Genomic DNA, 16,704 nt, shown 5'->3' on the forward strand with positions numbered 1-16,704 from the left:
GACTTTCTTTCGCCGCATCTACGCATCGTAAAACAATACCCAACACACATTCATATCTACTGCTCCTCAGAGTAAGAACTTAACACTATCCTGGAAAAGTTGCGAGTTACACTTTTATAAGCTGCATGTTCAGTATAGGTAATTACTAACTATCCTTGCGGAACACGTTCTTACAGTCAGGAATGGTCGATATCTTGAATTTTTATGAAGGAAAAGATTACATGCTTACTTATTCCAAGTTTTGGGCATCCTGAATACATGTTGCCCTTTGTATACACACATACATCCATACATACATATATACATATATACTTACGTACATTCATAATTTAAAATTATCGCACAAACAATTGCACCACGAAACTCAAAGCCATCTCAACCTCCTCTAATACACTGATGAATATTAATGGAGATTATCAAATTTTATTGTAGAATTAGTTTTTTGTTCGAGTCATATTTTTATATTATATGTGTTTTGAGACTATTTAAAAAAACTAAGATGTATCTGACTATAATTGCACTGTTAAAATTACATGTCTAAGTCAATGAAAAATTGAGACTTAACATTTTAATACATCTTATATTATTACTATTTACAATGACAAGTCGATATTTTCACAGTCAGCTCTATACTTTCCCGAAACTTTGGAAGAACTTTGCAGTTTCATATCTTAGCATACTATGCCTCTCATATGTCTCATCAAAGACCATTTCTACCAAAACGATTGTACTGAATTTTTGGGTCTGGCAGTGAACGTTTGCTCTTTTTCTGTGTTTGAAATTTCTGACCTTTAATTTTCCGCTATTCTGTTAGATATTAATCAGTTTACAGAAATTAATCATTGAAATGACTGATGATTTCTCTTCGACTTTCCTGTTTTTTGTAATCTTTTTTTTTCAATTCCTATAAGTCTCTAACCTTTCCTATAATTTCATTGTTTCCTTCTGGCTGTCAATGTTCGCTCACTTGCTCTAGAGTTATAATATGTCGTAGGGAGCTTTTTCACATTTAATCTTGCAAGGCATTATGAATAATTCAAGCACAAACTATGTATTCGTAAATGGTTACCTGGGCGGCAAGTACTTGAGAGGTCCTAAACTTAAAACAGAATTCGCACCAAGGGCAGCTAAATTACAAATACTGGAGTTACGTACACCATCTCTCGTTACTATAGGTAGTCCAAAATAGCCACCAGTTTGGGCACTAAGTTGAGACAGAGGAATGTAACTTTGAATACCAAGACTTGAAAGACGATTCAGAACTTGATGCGATTTCAAATCTACAACCGGTAGTGCTAGCTCTGCCCCACCATTCTGTAACATTGTTTCTGTTTCTTTATGGTAAGTTTGTATATGTTGGGCTAATGCCTGTGCTGTCGGATACTGAGCTGGACACTGATGACACCTGAAGATGAACGAAACATCACGTGTGTAGATGCAAGAATGTGTAACTTTTCATTCATATTAAAATATACAAGATATGTTAAACAAATCGCATACAATGATTTGTTAAAAAATTTTGTCAACAGTTACATTGCAAATGATGCATTGTAGTTTCAGAGTTTAATTCTCATCACCAGGTTCACTCGGAGTATGAATCATTTTTGCTTGCTACTATTTGTTTATTAAAGGAATTAGAGAACTTACTTGTGAAGCAGTTTACTAGGTGTCTGATGCGTCGCCATGTGTTGTGTCAGCATTTCTTGATTTTGAAAAATTTTGTCACATACTTGACAAGTCAGCATAGCTCTGAAAGATACAGCAAGAAAATATTTATTTTCAATGCTGTAGCACGTAAATAAAAGTGCAGCTTTTGAACGAAATTTAAAATTTTTTTTTTAATTTGAGAAGAATTAACTACTTTGATGGTCTGCCTCGTCGTGTCATGTGATGCAAAGGTTGGGGTGTGTCTTGCGTGAGATCAACTGTGGGAGGCCTGGGTGGTCGATCGACATCACTGGTTAATTGTTTGCTTGGCCTGGTTTGTGGTACTGCAAATTGTCCTTGCTGTTCCTGTTGTTTTCTTTGAGAAGTTGCAGGAATGATGGATATTGCTGAATTTAAATTCAACGATGTCACGTTTACTGCCTGGGATGGCGAAGGTGGTGCTCTCAATTGTGGTTGAGGAAGTTGTTTACCTTGTTCACTGCTCTTGTTTTTACTTGCAGCAGGCGTAACGGTGATTCCCCGAGCAGCCAGTACATTTGCAACAGCTTTTGCATCAGATTTCTTACCCGTGGGGCTGGAGGAATTCCCCGTTTGTGCTGAAGTGGAACATTCAGATTAGTTGAGTGCATAATTTTGACTTTTTTTCAGTATTCTCTTTGATCAAAAATGGGTTGAGAAAAAAAAGAACAAAAATTTAAATCAATCGAAACCAGAAGTTCTATTAACAACAAAAACGAAAAATTAGGCATCTGGACTAGCCAATTTTAAACCCACCAAGGTATAATCCATTCATTTATCTACACTAATATAAGAACGCCAAAAAATGTGAACTTTTAAAAATTGCCATTGACCAATTACATACACATTTGCAGTAATTCATACTAGGCTGTAATTGATTAATGTTTAGACTGCCGAAACAGCACTATAGGAAACCCTGACATGAATAGGATGTGCCTGATAAAAGTGCATGTTTTTTGACGATTTTTTTAAAGAATTATGATACCCCATTTGAACACGATCTACAGATGAAAATCCATGTAATTGATTCAAATTAATTAATTTACTCAATAGGATTCTCATATCATTAAGTCTTCTATTTTTGATGGCTCAACACTATGCATCCCGTTACTGTTACAAAATGTAATTGGGCAAAAAAGGGGGCTTTACAATTTCTTTTACAATTTTCCTTGTTTAATAATTCAGATTATTTTATTCTTTTGTTGTAATTTATAATTAGTTGTAATCCATTTGTTCATTTTCGTTATTGCTTATAGAATATTGAGGAAGAATTTCAAGCTTCACCGAATTCGACCCATAACTATATTATTGCTAATAAACAATTAGTGATGCCAACTATTTAATGCACATGCAAATGCAGCGGAAATACAATTTACCTGGCTGTCGGACACTCAATGTAATGGAATCTGTTAAATGTATGGTTGAATCATTTCGTACAGATGGTTGAACTGCTCCTTGGACACTTTGTATAACAGGTAATCCGTCATTTCTCTTTTGTTGTGCGATTATGTGACAATCAGCATCTTCATTTCTATCAGGTACCAATACATCCATTCGTCTTTGTTTAGATGCTGCATGCGTTTGTTGGAGTTGTGGTGGGGCCACTAGTTGGGCCGACCGTTTCAGTCTTTGTCTGGGTACAGGTCCAGCCTGTGAAGGTATCCTTGGCGCTCTACAGTAAATACAAGTTCTGTATTAGTTATCAACTAACGAAAAAAAAATCTATTTCAACTAGGTAATAACAGTCCAGTTTGCTATTCCATTTTATCACCATGAAACTTTGTTTCAATGAATTCTAATATATTCTGAGTAACATCATCTATTTGGATGATTGTGATAATTGTTACTATTTTTATTTGACTATTTTTACTCGATTACGTTAGACCAGTTCAGTAATTGTTTTTTGATAGCTTGATTAGCTTCGCACCAGGATTTTGGAGTAATAAAAGTAAATCCAGTCAAAATCTCAAGCACTCTGAGCTGCTCAAGGTGGAATTACTGTACACACCGTTGGTTATGCAGTCTTCATGTTGTTAAATTGATATGCTATAAAAATCCAAGGCTGGAACACTAATCTCATCAGTGCTTCATACTATCAGCACTTGAAAATCAGGAAATTAAGTAGTAGTTCGATTCTATAAAGATTTAGTTGCAACCTGAGATTATGAGGAGCTGGATATCTGCCACGCGACATTTGATGGGGCATTTGTGACATGAGCGGTGGAGCACCAGACATATGTTGATAAGCTGCCGTATTGTACGGTGGATATAAATGGGATAAATGTGGAGGAAAATGCATCTGTTGAGGAGGTCCAGGCATGTTATACATCGGAGGACGTCCTCCGCGTGACTGATAATAATGAGGACCAGGAATAAGGGTATTGACACCTGGAGGCAGAGACGGAGGTAATTGGGGTTGAGGTAGAGGCATACGTTGCACTTGTTGAGCAAGTTGTTGCACAGGTGCCGGTAATTGATCAAAATTCACTGGCGGACTGAGCCTTTGGTTTTTATTACCAGAAATAAAAGGTGGAGTACCAGTTTGATGAGGCGATCTTAATGGGGATGTCCTGCTTAATTGCGGTGAGTTTGAAGAATGTGTTGATCCTAAACTACCCCCATGGGGTGAACTTGTATTTACATGAGGTGATAATTGATTCAAGTTTGGAGATATTGGCGCTCCGTGTGCTTGAGCTTTATGTACAGAAACTTCCCTTAGTGAATTGAAAATGAGGTTCACACAATCTGGAATGTTGCACTGAAAGTGTCCAGCATTTGTTTTGTGTACATCTAGCTGAGTTATATCTGGAAATTTTTCATTACAGACACGACAGGTGCTCACAGTTTCTGCTAACCTCTCGAGTGATACATATTCAGTTTCTCCAGGCGGCAAATTACTTGATAAAGATGTTTCATTTTCATTACGTCTGTGATGTTCCATTAAAAAATTTTGTAATAATGAACCAGTATGGGGATCTGCTTGATCTACAGTTTGCTCTCCCTGTTTATCTGTGTTTTCCGTATTTCTATTTGACAAATCACTCGATAGTTCGTTCCAATTAAAATCAGGATTTGATTTTGGAGACTGGCTAGCTTCTCCTTGAACTTCATGTGCGGAATTTGGTTTTGGGGATGGAATAGGACATATGGAAGATTTAGGAATAATGCTAATTGATGAGTTTTCTGTAAGCTGTTGAATCATCGCAGTTGTTTCATCGGTATTCGCTTCTATTGGCAAACCAGTATCAGCCAAGGGATCTACAGTCCTGTAAAAGTAGAATTCTTTATCATTCTGATTTCACAAATACCAAATGTCAAATATAAACATTTACATTAGATTGTCAATCACTACCTGGTGTCTTCGCCAAGTTTCTTCAAATTTTCAATCGCTTCTCTGCAGGTGGCTTCTATCGCATCAGACTCTTCATGATCATCGATCTCAGGCAAAACCTTCTCAGAATTGTCTAGACCGTCGATCGATGGCTGATCCTCAATGGCCTGATCCTCTCGTTCAGGCGCATTGACAGTATCGCTACCGACACCTGAATCACCTTCATTAATATCCATGAATGGTGGTCTATCTCTATCTTGTAAGGGATCGGTCCGCTCGTCAGTTTTATAATCATTATTCTCGTAGTTCTGCAGTAAAATGACATATTTTTGTAACATATTACAGATCAAGAATAATGCCTGCTAGAATTATAAAATTTTTTCAGTAGGTAACAGCGTCTTTATTATAGAGAGAGAAGAAATAAAAATATTTAGATATTCACCTGTTGATTTATCATCACATTTTCAAAAGGTTCATCGGCATCATTTTCTGTGTTGGATGTATCCTTTGAATCATTTGTCCCGGAACCTGCCACGTCGTTTCTTTGATAATTTTCTGAATCCAAATTGGTATTCACAACTGCAAAATCTTGCGAGATTGATGATTTTTTCAGAGTCAGTTTGAGTGAGTCCGTGGAGCCTTGTTTCTTGAGTGTCAGTTTCAATGAACCCTTTTTCTCAGGATCAAGGCGATATGTATCAGTCACGTGCTTCTTGGCAGGTTTTCGGTTGGGAATCCTGTTCAATACAACTCGAGGTTGTCCGACGTGAACCAAAAAATGGGAACGTAAATCTTTTTTCTTCAGGAACTGTCGATTGCAAATTTCACAAACCGAAACCTCAGTCGATGATGGCGTTAACTCGTTAGGCTCGGAGGCGTGTGCATCTGGCAAAAAAATTAACTCTTACTCAATGAGTAAGGATCACAAATGAACAAGGTTATAGACATAGAACACACTGATCGCATGTCGCGTTTCGGTTGACTTTAATTCGTGCCTCTGCAGCTCTGGTGGAAAATCGTTGATTGTTAACCTTCAAATAACAAATGTAATCGACAGTGCAGCGCATAGACCCAGTCCAACCTGTGTTTACACGATTCTAATTTGTCGTTTGCGCCAAACTTTATGCCGTTGCGTTTCCGGTAGAGTTTACGTCAGTTGCGTCCAAGTTTTAAATCGATTCGGGGAAAATCAGATGCTGTGATTGGCGGAGTTTGCCACCATGACTGTTTCCCGCGTTACTCTAACCCCACGTAACGCGTAACTTCGCATCGCGCGCTTGCCGTAGCCACACAAACGAAAGTGAAAAAACGTATCTGCTGAAAACTTTAGATCTAGAAGGAAGGAAAACCGGAATATAGAAAAATGTCGCTGGTTGACGATATACAGCTAATTGAAGAAGTCAAAAAATATCCGTTGCTGTTTGACACTAATATTAAAGGTTATAAAGATAATGAAACGAAAGACACAACGTGGGTGAAAATTGCTTCGGACCTCCAGGTAAAACGTAAGTTTCTGATCGCGAAACGTATCCGTAGAAATACGAAAAAAGAAAATATACACACTTGGCTTGCTAGTCGATTCAAAAAAAATGTCGAAGTGGTTGCCATTTGAAAATTTTCATCAAGCTGCGATAAAATATTCACAAACAAACAATTGGGGGAAAAAGTTACATGTATTGATGTTTACAGCACACGAAGCAAAGAACAGATGGCGAAATTTGAGGGACCGATTTGTGCGCGAAAAGAAGTTAATATCATCTGAAAATGAGACTGACAAAGCACAGAAAGCTAGTCCTTGGCCTTTGTTAGAGCACATGTCATTCATGTGGAATTTCATAATTCACAGGCGCAGATATACCATGAATGCTGTCAAAAATGAGCCAAAAACTTATTTACCTATTGCTCCAAAAAGCGACACAGCGGAATGGATGATATCTCTGGACTGTGATGACAATAACAAAGCTCTCCACAGTAAAAATGATCACGAATCAAAATCCAAAAGACAAAAGCTTCTTCCTTGTCAGGTAGATTCGTAATGAACAAAAAATGGAAAGACGAAACATCAAATGAAATAAGCCATTTGTCTATGTAATACGACACTAATAGCGGATTTCTTTTCCAGGAACAATCTATGGAGGAAACACCAGAATTGTACCATGTTTCCAACGATACACGGAGTTACTCTCAGAAGACAGACCAGTGTATCAGTTCCCAATCTTACGTAGCTGACGAACAGCATTACTTTTGTATGTCAGTAGCGGAAACGTTACGCAGATTCACCCAGCGACAAAGTGCAGAGGCAAAGTTAAAAATTCAACAAATTTTATATGAAACTGAGTTTAGCAATGCCAATACTGCTTTTGAAGATGCCTTCATAGATGCGCATTGAAATATCCAAGACAAACAAGAACAAATATTTTTTGTGAGCAATCGGTATGTCCATTTGTTTATTTTAATTTTCTTAATATCTTTGTTAACGTGCACGTAAAGCATGATTGAGCGCAGGAGAAGACGGTACGTTGAATGTTGTGTCTCAAAGTATACTCGTCAAAATCATACAAGATTCTGTTCCACTGCAGCATTAAAAAATGTTGGGAGTGAACTGTGTATAAGTTTATTGTTTCGCAGACTGGTGTATGCCAAACAGTTTGAAAATGTTAGTGACGTACCAGATTCTTCCGCTATAGCTTCTTTGGTAATCTCAGAGGAGTTTGCTTCTGCAGTGGAATTAAAAGCAATCAAATCATCCTGCAATGGATTGCTCATTTCCAACCTGTGGACATAATGTAGACTTTGAAATTTTTTCCCTTATAATTGTAAAGCTATATTTTCTATCCCACATCTTGTCGGTAAAGGGTGAATGCAAATCCCGTGTAGGCAATGTATATATTGTAACATATTTTAGTAACAAACAAATGTCATTATTTCATATAATCGTGGTTCATATTTTTCGCGTATTGCAGACTAGTTGGACTGATTCTCAAACAGGCAACAATTATATTTGATGTATTCATACTTACAAGCATTGTTATCAACAATGCCGGTAGCATAAACAAATATCCAAAACTTGTATTGTTTGATCGTGCCAAATCAATGGCTTATTATTCGATATCGACGGTCTTTCGTTGAACCTGTACGAATAATTTATTTCCGTTGTTTTAACCGAACAAAACACCTATGTTAAAAATGCACGTGGAGGGCTTTGTTTTGGCATTAAATGTGAAGTGCGCAAGTATTCTTTATGGTTTTAATTCATTATTATCATTTGTAAATGCAGGCAGAACTTTTGGGCGCGATTCAACATTAAATGTAATGTATGTTACTTTTATTCGCGTGTATACTATGCCCGGGAATGTACATTTGATTTCAAAATGGCTAGCAATGTTATGACAGATCACACTGGAACGCGGCACATTCGTACACAAAATGCATCAGGACGCCAGGTGTTAGGCCTGCGTACTAATTACAAGTTATTGGTGGTTATTATTAGACGGACAATATGGCGTCCGCGTGAGCAAGAAAATCCACCTTCAACAGCGACGTCAGAGATTAACCGAAATGTTCAAGCCGTTCAGCGACGAGTTCAGAGTGTTCAGGAGCCCTGTTTTCCAAAGACGCGCATAGTCGCGCACGCAGGAATTGTATGAGACTAGAGCGCTTCCGCCCCCTCCTCGCGGAGCCAGAGATGATGTTCTCTCTCTCTCTCTCTCTCCCTCTTTTGATATCCCTCTCGGCACATTGTGTGCTGTGTGTGAAACACCGTATACGTATTAGGTAGTACACACGCGCACGCACACGTATAAGCGTATACGTAGAGCACGTGCGTGAAACGGTGTAGACCCCCTTACAGATCTAAGAAGTACAAAAAGAGTCTCAAATTGGATATACCAACCAATCCTAAATTTTTATAGGGTGGGGAGCCAATGGCGAGGCTCGGCAACGCGCAGAGCCTGCGCTTCGTGTGCTTCACGATACCTTTTCCCCCCACCGGTCCCTAACCGCCCAACCACTGCCAATTCCACCGGCTTCGAATGTGAACGTAGCGAAAGCACTGCAAGTACCATGGTACCACCACCACCCACCATTATCCACCATCCCATCATATCCATCCTGCACCAAGCTCATCCGAATCGTCTCGTCTACCGACCAATATATACATGTAGCCCTCTAGCGGCTTCGGGGCACACAACCAGGGAAACCTGTTTAATTTCAAGCTTGGTGAATTGTAGACCTTACACCGTTCGCCTGGATTCTGAAATTCAATATGTCAGAGACCTGACGGTTTAATGTAAAACCTACGAGGTAGCGTTTGCAGGATGTATGAAAGAAATTTTGAAAATCGATCGTTACGAGTATTGTTGTCATGTCACACAATTTACAAACTAAATTTTGTGATGTGATATTCCGTAACTTGGAAATTAATTATACTATGTAACACAAATCATCAATAAGCAGACTTGACAGCTGCCTATACACGAGAACTCATTCTAAGTGAGGCGTGGTGTTATGTCAACAGTGTGAAACATACGCTACTTGAGGAGAGTTGCATCAAATTTTGAATGAAGAACGGTTGAAAAATGACAGTTGGAAAGAGGGGGCAGGTGGTGGGAGAGCTTTGGGGGTTGAACTTGACGGAAGCGGTCGAACGTGACCGAATGCCAGGGGATATTGATCGTGATACGTTACAGACTTGTTCTAGAACTCTCGCCGTCCAGGTGAACGGAAATCAGGCATTTGACGGAGCTTACCACTACTATCTAACGTAATTGGGCCATGTTTTGCGTCACGACATCATACGCTATAGCTTTCAAGTCACAGAAATATTCCACTATACGTTACTAAAGCTTAGATGTAAAGTGACGCAAGTGCTTATTTTAGGTCAAATCGCGTCATCCATCTGCATGCGATAAGTACAATTCAGTTGGTAAAATTGTTCCGTTTCTATGCAGCAATTTAATACATATATTTGTCACCACTTTTAAACAAGATTACAGAAGTTCAAGCAGATTGCTATCAAATTTCGTAATAGTATTATCCATTTATTCCGCATATTGGATCATTCTCACATCATGAATGTGTGAAGATAACATTGATTTTAACTCATGTACATATATACTATTCGTCCAATTGGTTAATTAATTTGTTGGTTAATGAGGATTTTCTATACAGGTGTACATGACTATTGATTTATCCCCACTAAGTTTTCCACTGTAGGATGTGATAGGAGTTAGAAACCATGTGTGGTTAACAAGCATTTGACGTGCTCTGAGTATGCGCGCGTTAATTCCTATGCTTCGTACACGGTGCGGTTGACGTAGCCGTGCTTGGTTGGAGGTACTCAGGGGCGTGTTACAGCGTATATTGACCCGACGTTTCTCCCCGTGCTTTCCCCACTTCCTCTTATCCGACATCTACTAAGCGCTCGTACTACTGGTCTGGTTTTACTGCTAGTTGCGCACAACTTTCTAAACTAAACTTATTCCGTTTCAACTTGAGTTGTTAAAAGCGTCGTATCAAAATACAGATGTATGAGGAAAACCTGAGTGTATGTAGCTTTAATGGTGGGGTGAATGGCTTGACATTCATGTCACCTCTACCAAATTGCGGCAGGGCTGTCACTACACGATCGATTTCAGACAAAGAAGCTAGTGCCAGCCATTACCGTTATTTTCTTCAACGTTTTTCATTAGGTTCAGTCATTCTGGATGCCGTTACGACCAAAATGAAATTAAAGCGTGTTATAAACACAAACAGCAAAGCGCATTGAGGCTGGTATGAACGATGTGGTCGTAAATATCGAATGAGAAAAATAAATATTACAATTAATCGTTTTTATTCAAATTCAGATATTACCGGGTAAGTCGTAATGCATAAGTTTATTAATGAAGGAACAAAGATTTTCATTACAGATGCCGGTTGTCGGCATGCTGTATAATCTCAACTCTCGTAACAGATACCTACTAGTTTTCACTGAATTTTGTAATATTTACATTACAAGTTCTGGTTCCACTCGAGCACTGACGTGGAAAATTCCCACCGCTCTGCGACGGACAAAGGAATGTTGCTGGCTTCTATTGCTGTCCTGCTTTAATACATGGCCGTGCCCATTTTGGCCCCTTCCGACTACTTGGATCTGTTGGAGAGGTAGGTTAACGGTTCGTGCTGCCATAAAATTGTGGGTAGCTTTTCCCCACCTGGCGCGCCGCACCCACACAACGTAACCGTGCAGAAATGTGTTGGTAAAAGTGGAGAGTGTGTGAGTGACCTCCCGTTTACAAGTGTTAGTAGATGGAAACCTACAAGCACAAACGAAAGGCAGATTGCCAACGGTCCCACAGGTCACAAGTTTACCCGCCCAACGAACGGCGGATTGCATAGCAACCGATGTTTCAAGAATTTCGGTACCAACCTAACACCGATTATGATTATTCTGGCCAAATAAGCTTATGATACAGTTCCTGCCATCTCAGCAAAATCAGAGCGCACTATTGGCGTTTAAGAGCTGCGACGTATTATGTACACCGTATATATGTAGCTGTGATATAATACCACGTGTGTTCATTTTCTTACGACATTATCTGAATCGTTAATCTCCATGATGAAATTTATTTCTAAGAAAAGAAATAACAAAAATTTGTTATTTTCAGATTATCGCAATCGACAAATTGTGTTGCTACCAAGCAGCACGCGACTTGTTTATAATTATTACCACCGTTCCAAGGACGGAGATCAAATCAAATGTTCCAGTTCGTTTTAAAGCTGTCGTGACTGGAAATATTCTACACTCTTCTTGTGCCAGATGAAATATAAATAGCAGGTCGTTGGTATTTTGGATTGGCCTCGCTCGATGACTTCAGCAGCCGCGCATAGTTGCCAAATGACGTTGTGAAATACGTTGGGCGACTGGCGAGGTCGTATTTCTGTTGCGCTGTTGCCATGCGGGTCTCGGCACCCGCCCTGAGCTTGCCTGATACGCTTAAAATGAGCTTTTCGTGATGTATACTGCGCAGCTGCATTATAATCTGTTCCAGTGTTGCTATGGCGATAATAGAATCCATGTCGTATTTCTAGCAAAGTTATAAAAGTATTTTCGCCGAACGGTGGTATGCACGTGCAGTAGATACGCCTTATAATTTGTCTGCAATTACTAACAATAAGTTTGAAAGCATGCACATACATCAATACAAAGACAACATTTGAAACACTTATCGTATACGTGGATCGTAACAAGATCGCAACTGTTGACTGCGTGTATAGTCCGTACCAGAAATTACGACTTGGAAAAATAATGAGTCTTGGATAATCAGTTGTGAAAACATCAGTTGACGCATATGCAATATCCCCACCTCGTACATGTTGTGTTGACTGTGAATCAGCTTACACATGCCCAATCCATACATAGACACAATCACGTGTTGTTTTGATAGCCAAAATGAAGTAGAAGAATGACGTTACTCGAAGTTAGTAAGCAATGGAGTGGCAGGTACCAAGGACAAGACTATAATTCGTCAGGCATTATTGAAGCAGCAGCTTAAATACGCCAGCACGTCATTCGCTGTATTGCATATTTTTTGTAACCGCCACAGCTAGATTGTATATTTCTTTCCTAAAATGAGTGGGCTATCGCTTTGGATAAGTAATAATCTCTAACTGTACGAATCTATGGCGTTTATCTGCGTTGCAGTTTTGTAGCTTGTCAGGAAAACCAGCACCAGGTTTTCCGGTCTGCTGCATCTGACGTTGATGGAATATGAAGGGTCAGAGTCGGAAACGACGCTTTCACTTTCTACAATCTACATTGTAGCTGACATTCTACATGCTTCGAAAAGGCATGGCGGCGTAACAGTACATAATGACACGATACCAGCTGTTGATGCTACGCTTTGGCCTGAAGCTTGCGGTTAGTTATTTAGTTTTTCAACAGTATTCGAACAAAAAGTGGAAATATTGCGTCGAGGTAAGGCTGTATTTCTTCTTGATCGACTGTAATTACCACCGCTACAGAATTTCCAATTACTCGTGAATGGAGATGTGAAATACAATCCAGTGAACACAATTATGTCAAACTGATGTCCGAATGACGTCATGTCACGTCATGATTTACGTAAGATGTGAGTCATATATGAGTCACATATGACTCATAATTTCCCACTTCCTGACGTAAGAATCTTACGTAAGATAAATGACGTAAATATGACCTCCAGTTGACATCATTATGACTTGACTGGCTTCAAAATGACATAACTCTGATGTCATAGAGAAGTAAAGTCGGTACCGGAAGCTTACAAAAATATGACGTCCAGCTGACGTACTTGTTATTTAGCTGACGTCAAGATGACTTAAATTTGAGGTAAAATAGTGATATAAAGTTGCGTCCAATGCTTACAAAATTGTAACGTCTGGCTGACATGATTATCACTTACCTGACGTCTCGATGACATAACTCTGATGTCATAGTGATAAAAAGTATTTAAGAATGCTTATAATAATATAACTGTTACAACAGACCTTGTAAAGTCAAAATGTTTATATTTTTCATCTATAAATAGTGATTATTTTGTTACTGTACCTCTATTACAATATAATAATTGATTTTGAAGTTAGTTTATATATTTTATTTATGACAATATCCTAATATTTTCAACGTTAAAAATATATTTAATGTTTGCATTTAAAGAGAATTTGCGGTAAGTTAAATTTGGACACTAAATATAAAAGTAAAAATTAAGAAATGTCATATGAAATTCCACTTATGAATTATTAAATCAATATATGATACAACATAGAACATAAATAGAAAAGTATCGTTGATCGTTTTTTTTTATACCGTCGTGACATTAGTATTATGTCACTCGTATGTAAAAGAAAGACCGGAAGCTGATCAATTTTACGTAAAAATATGAGTTGTTTCTTACGTAAGCATATGACGGTATTATGATATTCTTTTGACGTCAGAATATGACTTGTAATTCATGTAAATGTATGATTTATTTCTTACGTAAATAATATATAAATTTATGACTTTGATGTGACGTCACACATATGACAGGGATAAGACATAATATTTACCTAATATTTAAGTCACAATCATGACGTCATATAAAAGTCAAATTTTAGGTCAGTACTATGTCATAATGATGTCATACTACATGACGTCATATCAGAGTCATCAATAAAGTCATTTTTATGTCATATCTATGTAAAAATTCGATGATCTCTATGTGACCTATCTATGACGTCATATGGAGGTCATGTGTTCACTGGGAAATTCATCCTCGTATTATATTTTTTCTGAAGAGTAGAATCAACGAAAATATTATTGAGTGCTTCTCATTCTTGTATTTAGATCAGTAGAATATATCAATTTAATTTCACGTTCACCGGGAAAAATAATTGATATAGTGTGACTAGTATTTTTTTCTTTCTTACACAATAAATATTTTTGGTTCGAATGACGGGACTTGTATAAAGCCATTAAGTGCGAGAATGAAAATCTATTCGGTTTGCGTGTTTAGAATTTATTCGATACATAATACTGGGACGGGAACATAATTAAAGTGTTTGTACATACATACAGTATAGTAATGTGGTGTGAACTATTAATTATTAAGGGTGGTGTTCTGTGTATAGAACAAACCAAGGCATGCTTGACTTCAGCACTGTCTCCGCAGTACATTATTCACTGCAGTATGCAGTATGATTATTCATTCCGTTATTCCATTCATACCATTATCTAACACTGCAGTATAATGAAATTAACGAGAAAATTTTGCAGTATAATTGTAAAATACTGCAGTATAATTATTCTTTTCATTGAATTGTCATTTTGTGACGCGCCATTTGAGATATCTACTTTCTAATGTAATACGAAACACGATGCGGCGGCAGTAACGTGCGGATACATCAAGTTTAACTATTGACAAACTCAATGATAAAGAATGTATTTTATCCATCTCAATCATCCACGTGAAATTACGTAATAGCCCCTAATCTCTCACGCGCACTTGAGACTATGTATGTATTGGTACAGTTTAAATTACATTAGTTATTCATGTCATTAAATTCAACGTAAAAGTAAATTGGCCTAACATGTCCAATACAAAATATCTTGCAGGTACCAATTATGAGGAGAGTTACTCGTTGCATTTTTTTTCTCTTCATTCCCAACATCTTTTTCCTTGACACGAAGAATTACGCTATTAGTTAGCATATTTTGAAATAGTGCGATATATGCCTAAATGTTATAATGCCAGTCAAACAAATCATAATGGTAAGTTTATACAACAAAGGCAAACATACAATGTTATTACCATGTATGAGCTTTCGTGTTAAACAGAAAACAGACAAACCTGTTTACGCATAACACTGTAAGACCATGGAAAATAAACACATGATATATCAAAGCTGTGTACGTCAATCGAGGGTTAGGATCTGTGCCACAGCGGTTGCATCTATTTGAGAAGGTTTTCACGTCGGATTAATACTGTATGGCAAAAATGAAGAAGAAAAGATATTTATGACCTCGTTGTAGTTGGCATCGCCAAGTTCGAATATTTCTCTTGACGGCTCTGTGAAAGCAACTTCAATGTAATACACTATGAAGGACGTATGTGCAGGCTGTGATTTTTATTTCGGTACGCGTGCGACATTGATGTGATGTCACGGACAATTTGCGCTGTATACAGATATCGATACCAGTGCCCAAATGAAGTCAAAATAACAGTTTATACGTCTTTCAAGCTAATAGATAATAACCGATACGAGTAAAAATTGTTGATAAATAATTATGTTGTTGAAGAAATGGGAATGCCAAGGGAAACTAACAGAATAGTAAATTAATGGTTAATCGATCCGTATCGATTCGGAATCGTTGAAACGTATGTTGCCGAGTTAGGTTCATCTTCGTGGCAATACGTATGTAAGCAGCTATTCGTTGTCAGTGACTAAAATATATAATTATTGCATTCTTGGCACACAAAACAGAGCCAATAGGCCAAATCCATGAAATTGTATTCTCGAAAAGTTTTGGTAAAACCTGAAACGAATCGAGCATTGAAATATGATTTGCGAGATCAAAAATTTTTGAAAATTACAATTCTCGAAAGTGTCTACACCTTAACTATATTACGGTTTTCCTCTACATGGAAAAATCAGAACTTAACTTAGAATTTAAGAATCATGTTCACGATTGTGGTTGATCATCCCACTACGTGCTTTCGAGATTTTTGGCATTGAGCGCTTGTGCTTAATGTTCATCTTCGTATAATTCATGCAAGAACGTCGAGTAGTGAAAACATATTACCTACCAGTTTTCCAATAATATTTGGGATTATGGTTATTCATCTTGCATAACTAAATTGAGATAGCAGTATATGTGTTTTAACGGGATACCAATTTATAGCACGGTAGTGGAGATACACACAGAACTTTCTATCGGCTAAAACAACTTCAAGCCAATATTGCTGCTGAATTCATGTACAAATTTAAAGCCACAGGGAAATTTGTTCATCTTAACATTTTAATATATCAAGAACGATGAGACCAATACCTTTGCCAACAATATCAAATGTGCATAATACTAAGATAACATAGCAAGTTACTAAGGGAAAGTACAGAAAACAACTCACTGGTCGTAATCGTAATAAATTTGAAGGCTGAGCGCAAACAGTTAATAGACAAACGGTGTA

General features: G+C 37.8%; 2 protein-coding genes and 1 long non-coding RNA gene across 6 annotated transcripts; 2 read left to right on the forward strand and 1 right to left on the reverse strand.

The window, feature by feature from the left end:
* Positions 1-802: 802 nt before the first annotated feature.
* Positions 803-11,393, reverse strand: LOC124179162. Of its 3 annotated transcripts, none has more exons than XM_046563326.1 (9): positions 11,008-11,393; positions 7,687-7,790; positions 5,460-5,902; positions 5,039-5,325; positions 3,843-4,952; positions 3,063-3,358; positions 1,862-2,264; positions 1,648-1,749; positions 803-1,405 (listed from the first exon to the last, which is right to left on the reverse strand). In XM_046563326.1, exons 1-9 carry the CDS (start codon positions 11,391-11,393, stop codon positions 1,066-1,068), a joined length of 3,471 nt encoding a protein of 1,156 aa, XP_046419282.1. In that variant the 3' UTR covers positions 803-1,065. The 3 variants fall into 3 exon arrangements, with proteins under 3 accessions (XP_046419282.1, XP_046419285.1, XP_046419284.1); XM_046563329.1 differs by lacking the exon at positions 11,008-11,393 and adding an exon at positions 8,546-8,670 and having other exon boundaries at positions 5,039-5,379; XM_046563328.1 differs by lacking the exon at positions 11,008-11,393 and adding an exon at positions 8,038-8,619 and having other exon boundaries at positions 5,039-5,379.
* LOC124179198 (transcription factor Adf-1-like) lies at positions 6,001-7,619 on the forward strand. The gene is made up of 3 exons (XM_046563403.1): positions 6,001-6,522; positions 6,707-7,041; positions 7,140-7,619. Exons 1-3 carry the CDS (start codon positions 6,381-6,383, stop codon positions 7,404-7,406), a joined length of 744 nt encoding a protein of 247 aa, XP_046419359.1. The 5' UTR covers positions 6,001-6,380; the 3' UTR covers positions 7,407-7,619.
* A 111-nt stretch (positions 11,394-11,504) lies between the features above and the next one.
* On the forward strand, positions 11,505-13,616 carry LOC124179209. 2 transcript variants are annotated; one of them, XR_006869978.1, is made up of 3 exons: positions 11,505-11,569; positions 11,665-12,917; positions 13,022-13,616. It is a non-coding gene; the product is annotated as an uncharacterized LOC124179209 (long non-coding RNA). The 2 variants fall into 2 exon arrangements; XR_006869977.1 differs by having other exon boundaries at positions 11,665-13,616.
* The last annotated feature ends 3,088 nt before the right edge of the window (positions 13,617-16,704 follow it).

The sequence above is a fragment of the Neodiprion fabricii genome, chromosome 3, assembly GCF_021155785.1.
Source record: "Neodiprion fabricii isolate iyNeoFabr1 chromosome 3, iyNeoFabr1.1, whole genome shotgun sequence".
Taxonomy (NCBI): Eukaryota; Metazoa; Arthropoda; class Insecta; order Hymenoptera; family Diprionidae; genus Neodiprion; species Neodiprion fabricii.

Bases quoted from the DNA above. Each gene is read 5' to 3' on its own strand.
- LOC124179198 (XM_046563403.1), top strand. From the start codon at position 6,381: ATGTCGCTGGTTGACGATATACAGCTAATTGAAGAAGTCAAAAAATAT. The intron at 6,523-6,706 runs GTAAGTTTCTGA...TGATGTTTACAG, and splicing joins TTCGGACCTCCAGGTAAAAC to CACACGAAGCAAAGAACAGA. The intron at 7,042-7,139 runs GTAGATTCGTAA...TTTCTTTTCCAG, and splicing joins AAAAGCTTCTTCCTTGTCAG to GAACAATCTATGGAGGAAAC.
- LOC124179162 (XM_046563326.1), bottom strand. From the start codon at position 11,393: ATGCAATCCGCCGTTCGTTGGGCGGGTAAACTTGTGACCTGTGGGACC. The intron at 2,265-3,062 runs GTAAATTGTATT...GTTCCACTTCAG, and splicing joins ATTGAGTGTCCGACAGCCAG to CACAAACGGGGAATTCCTCC. The intron at 1,750-1,861 runs GTAGTTAATTCT...TGTATCTTTCAG, and splicing joins CGACGAGGCAGACCATCAAA to AGCTATGCTGACTTGTCAAG.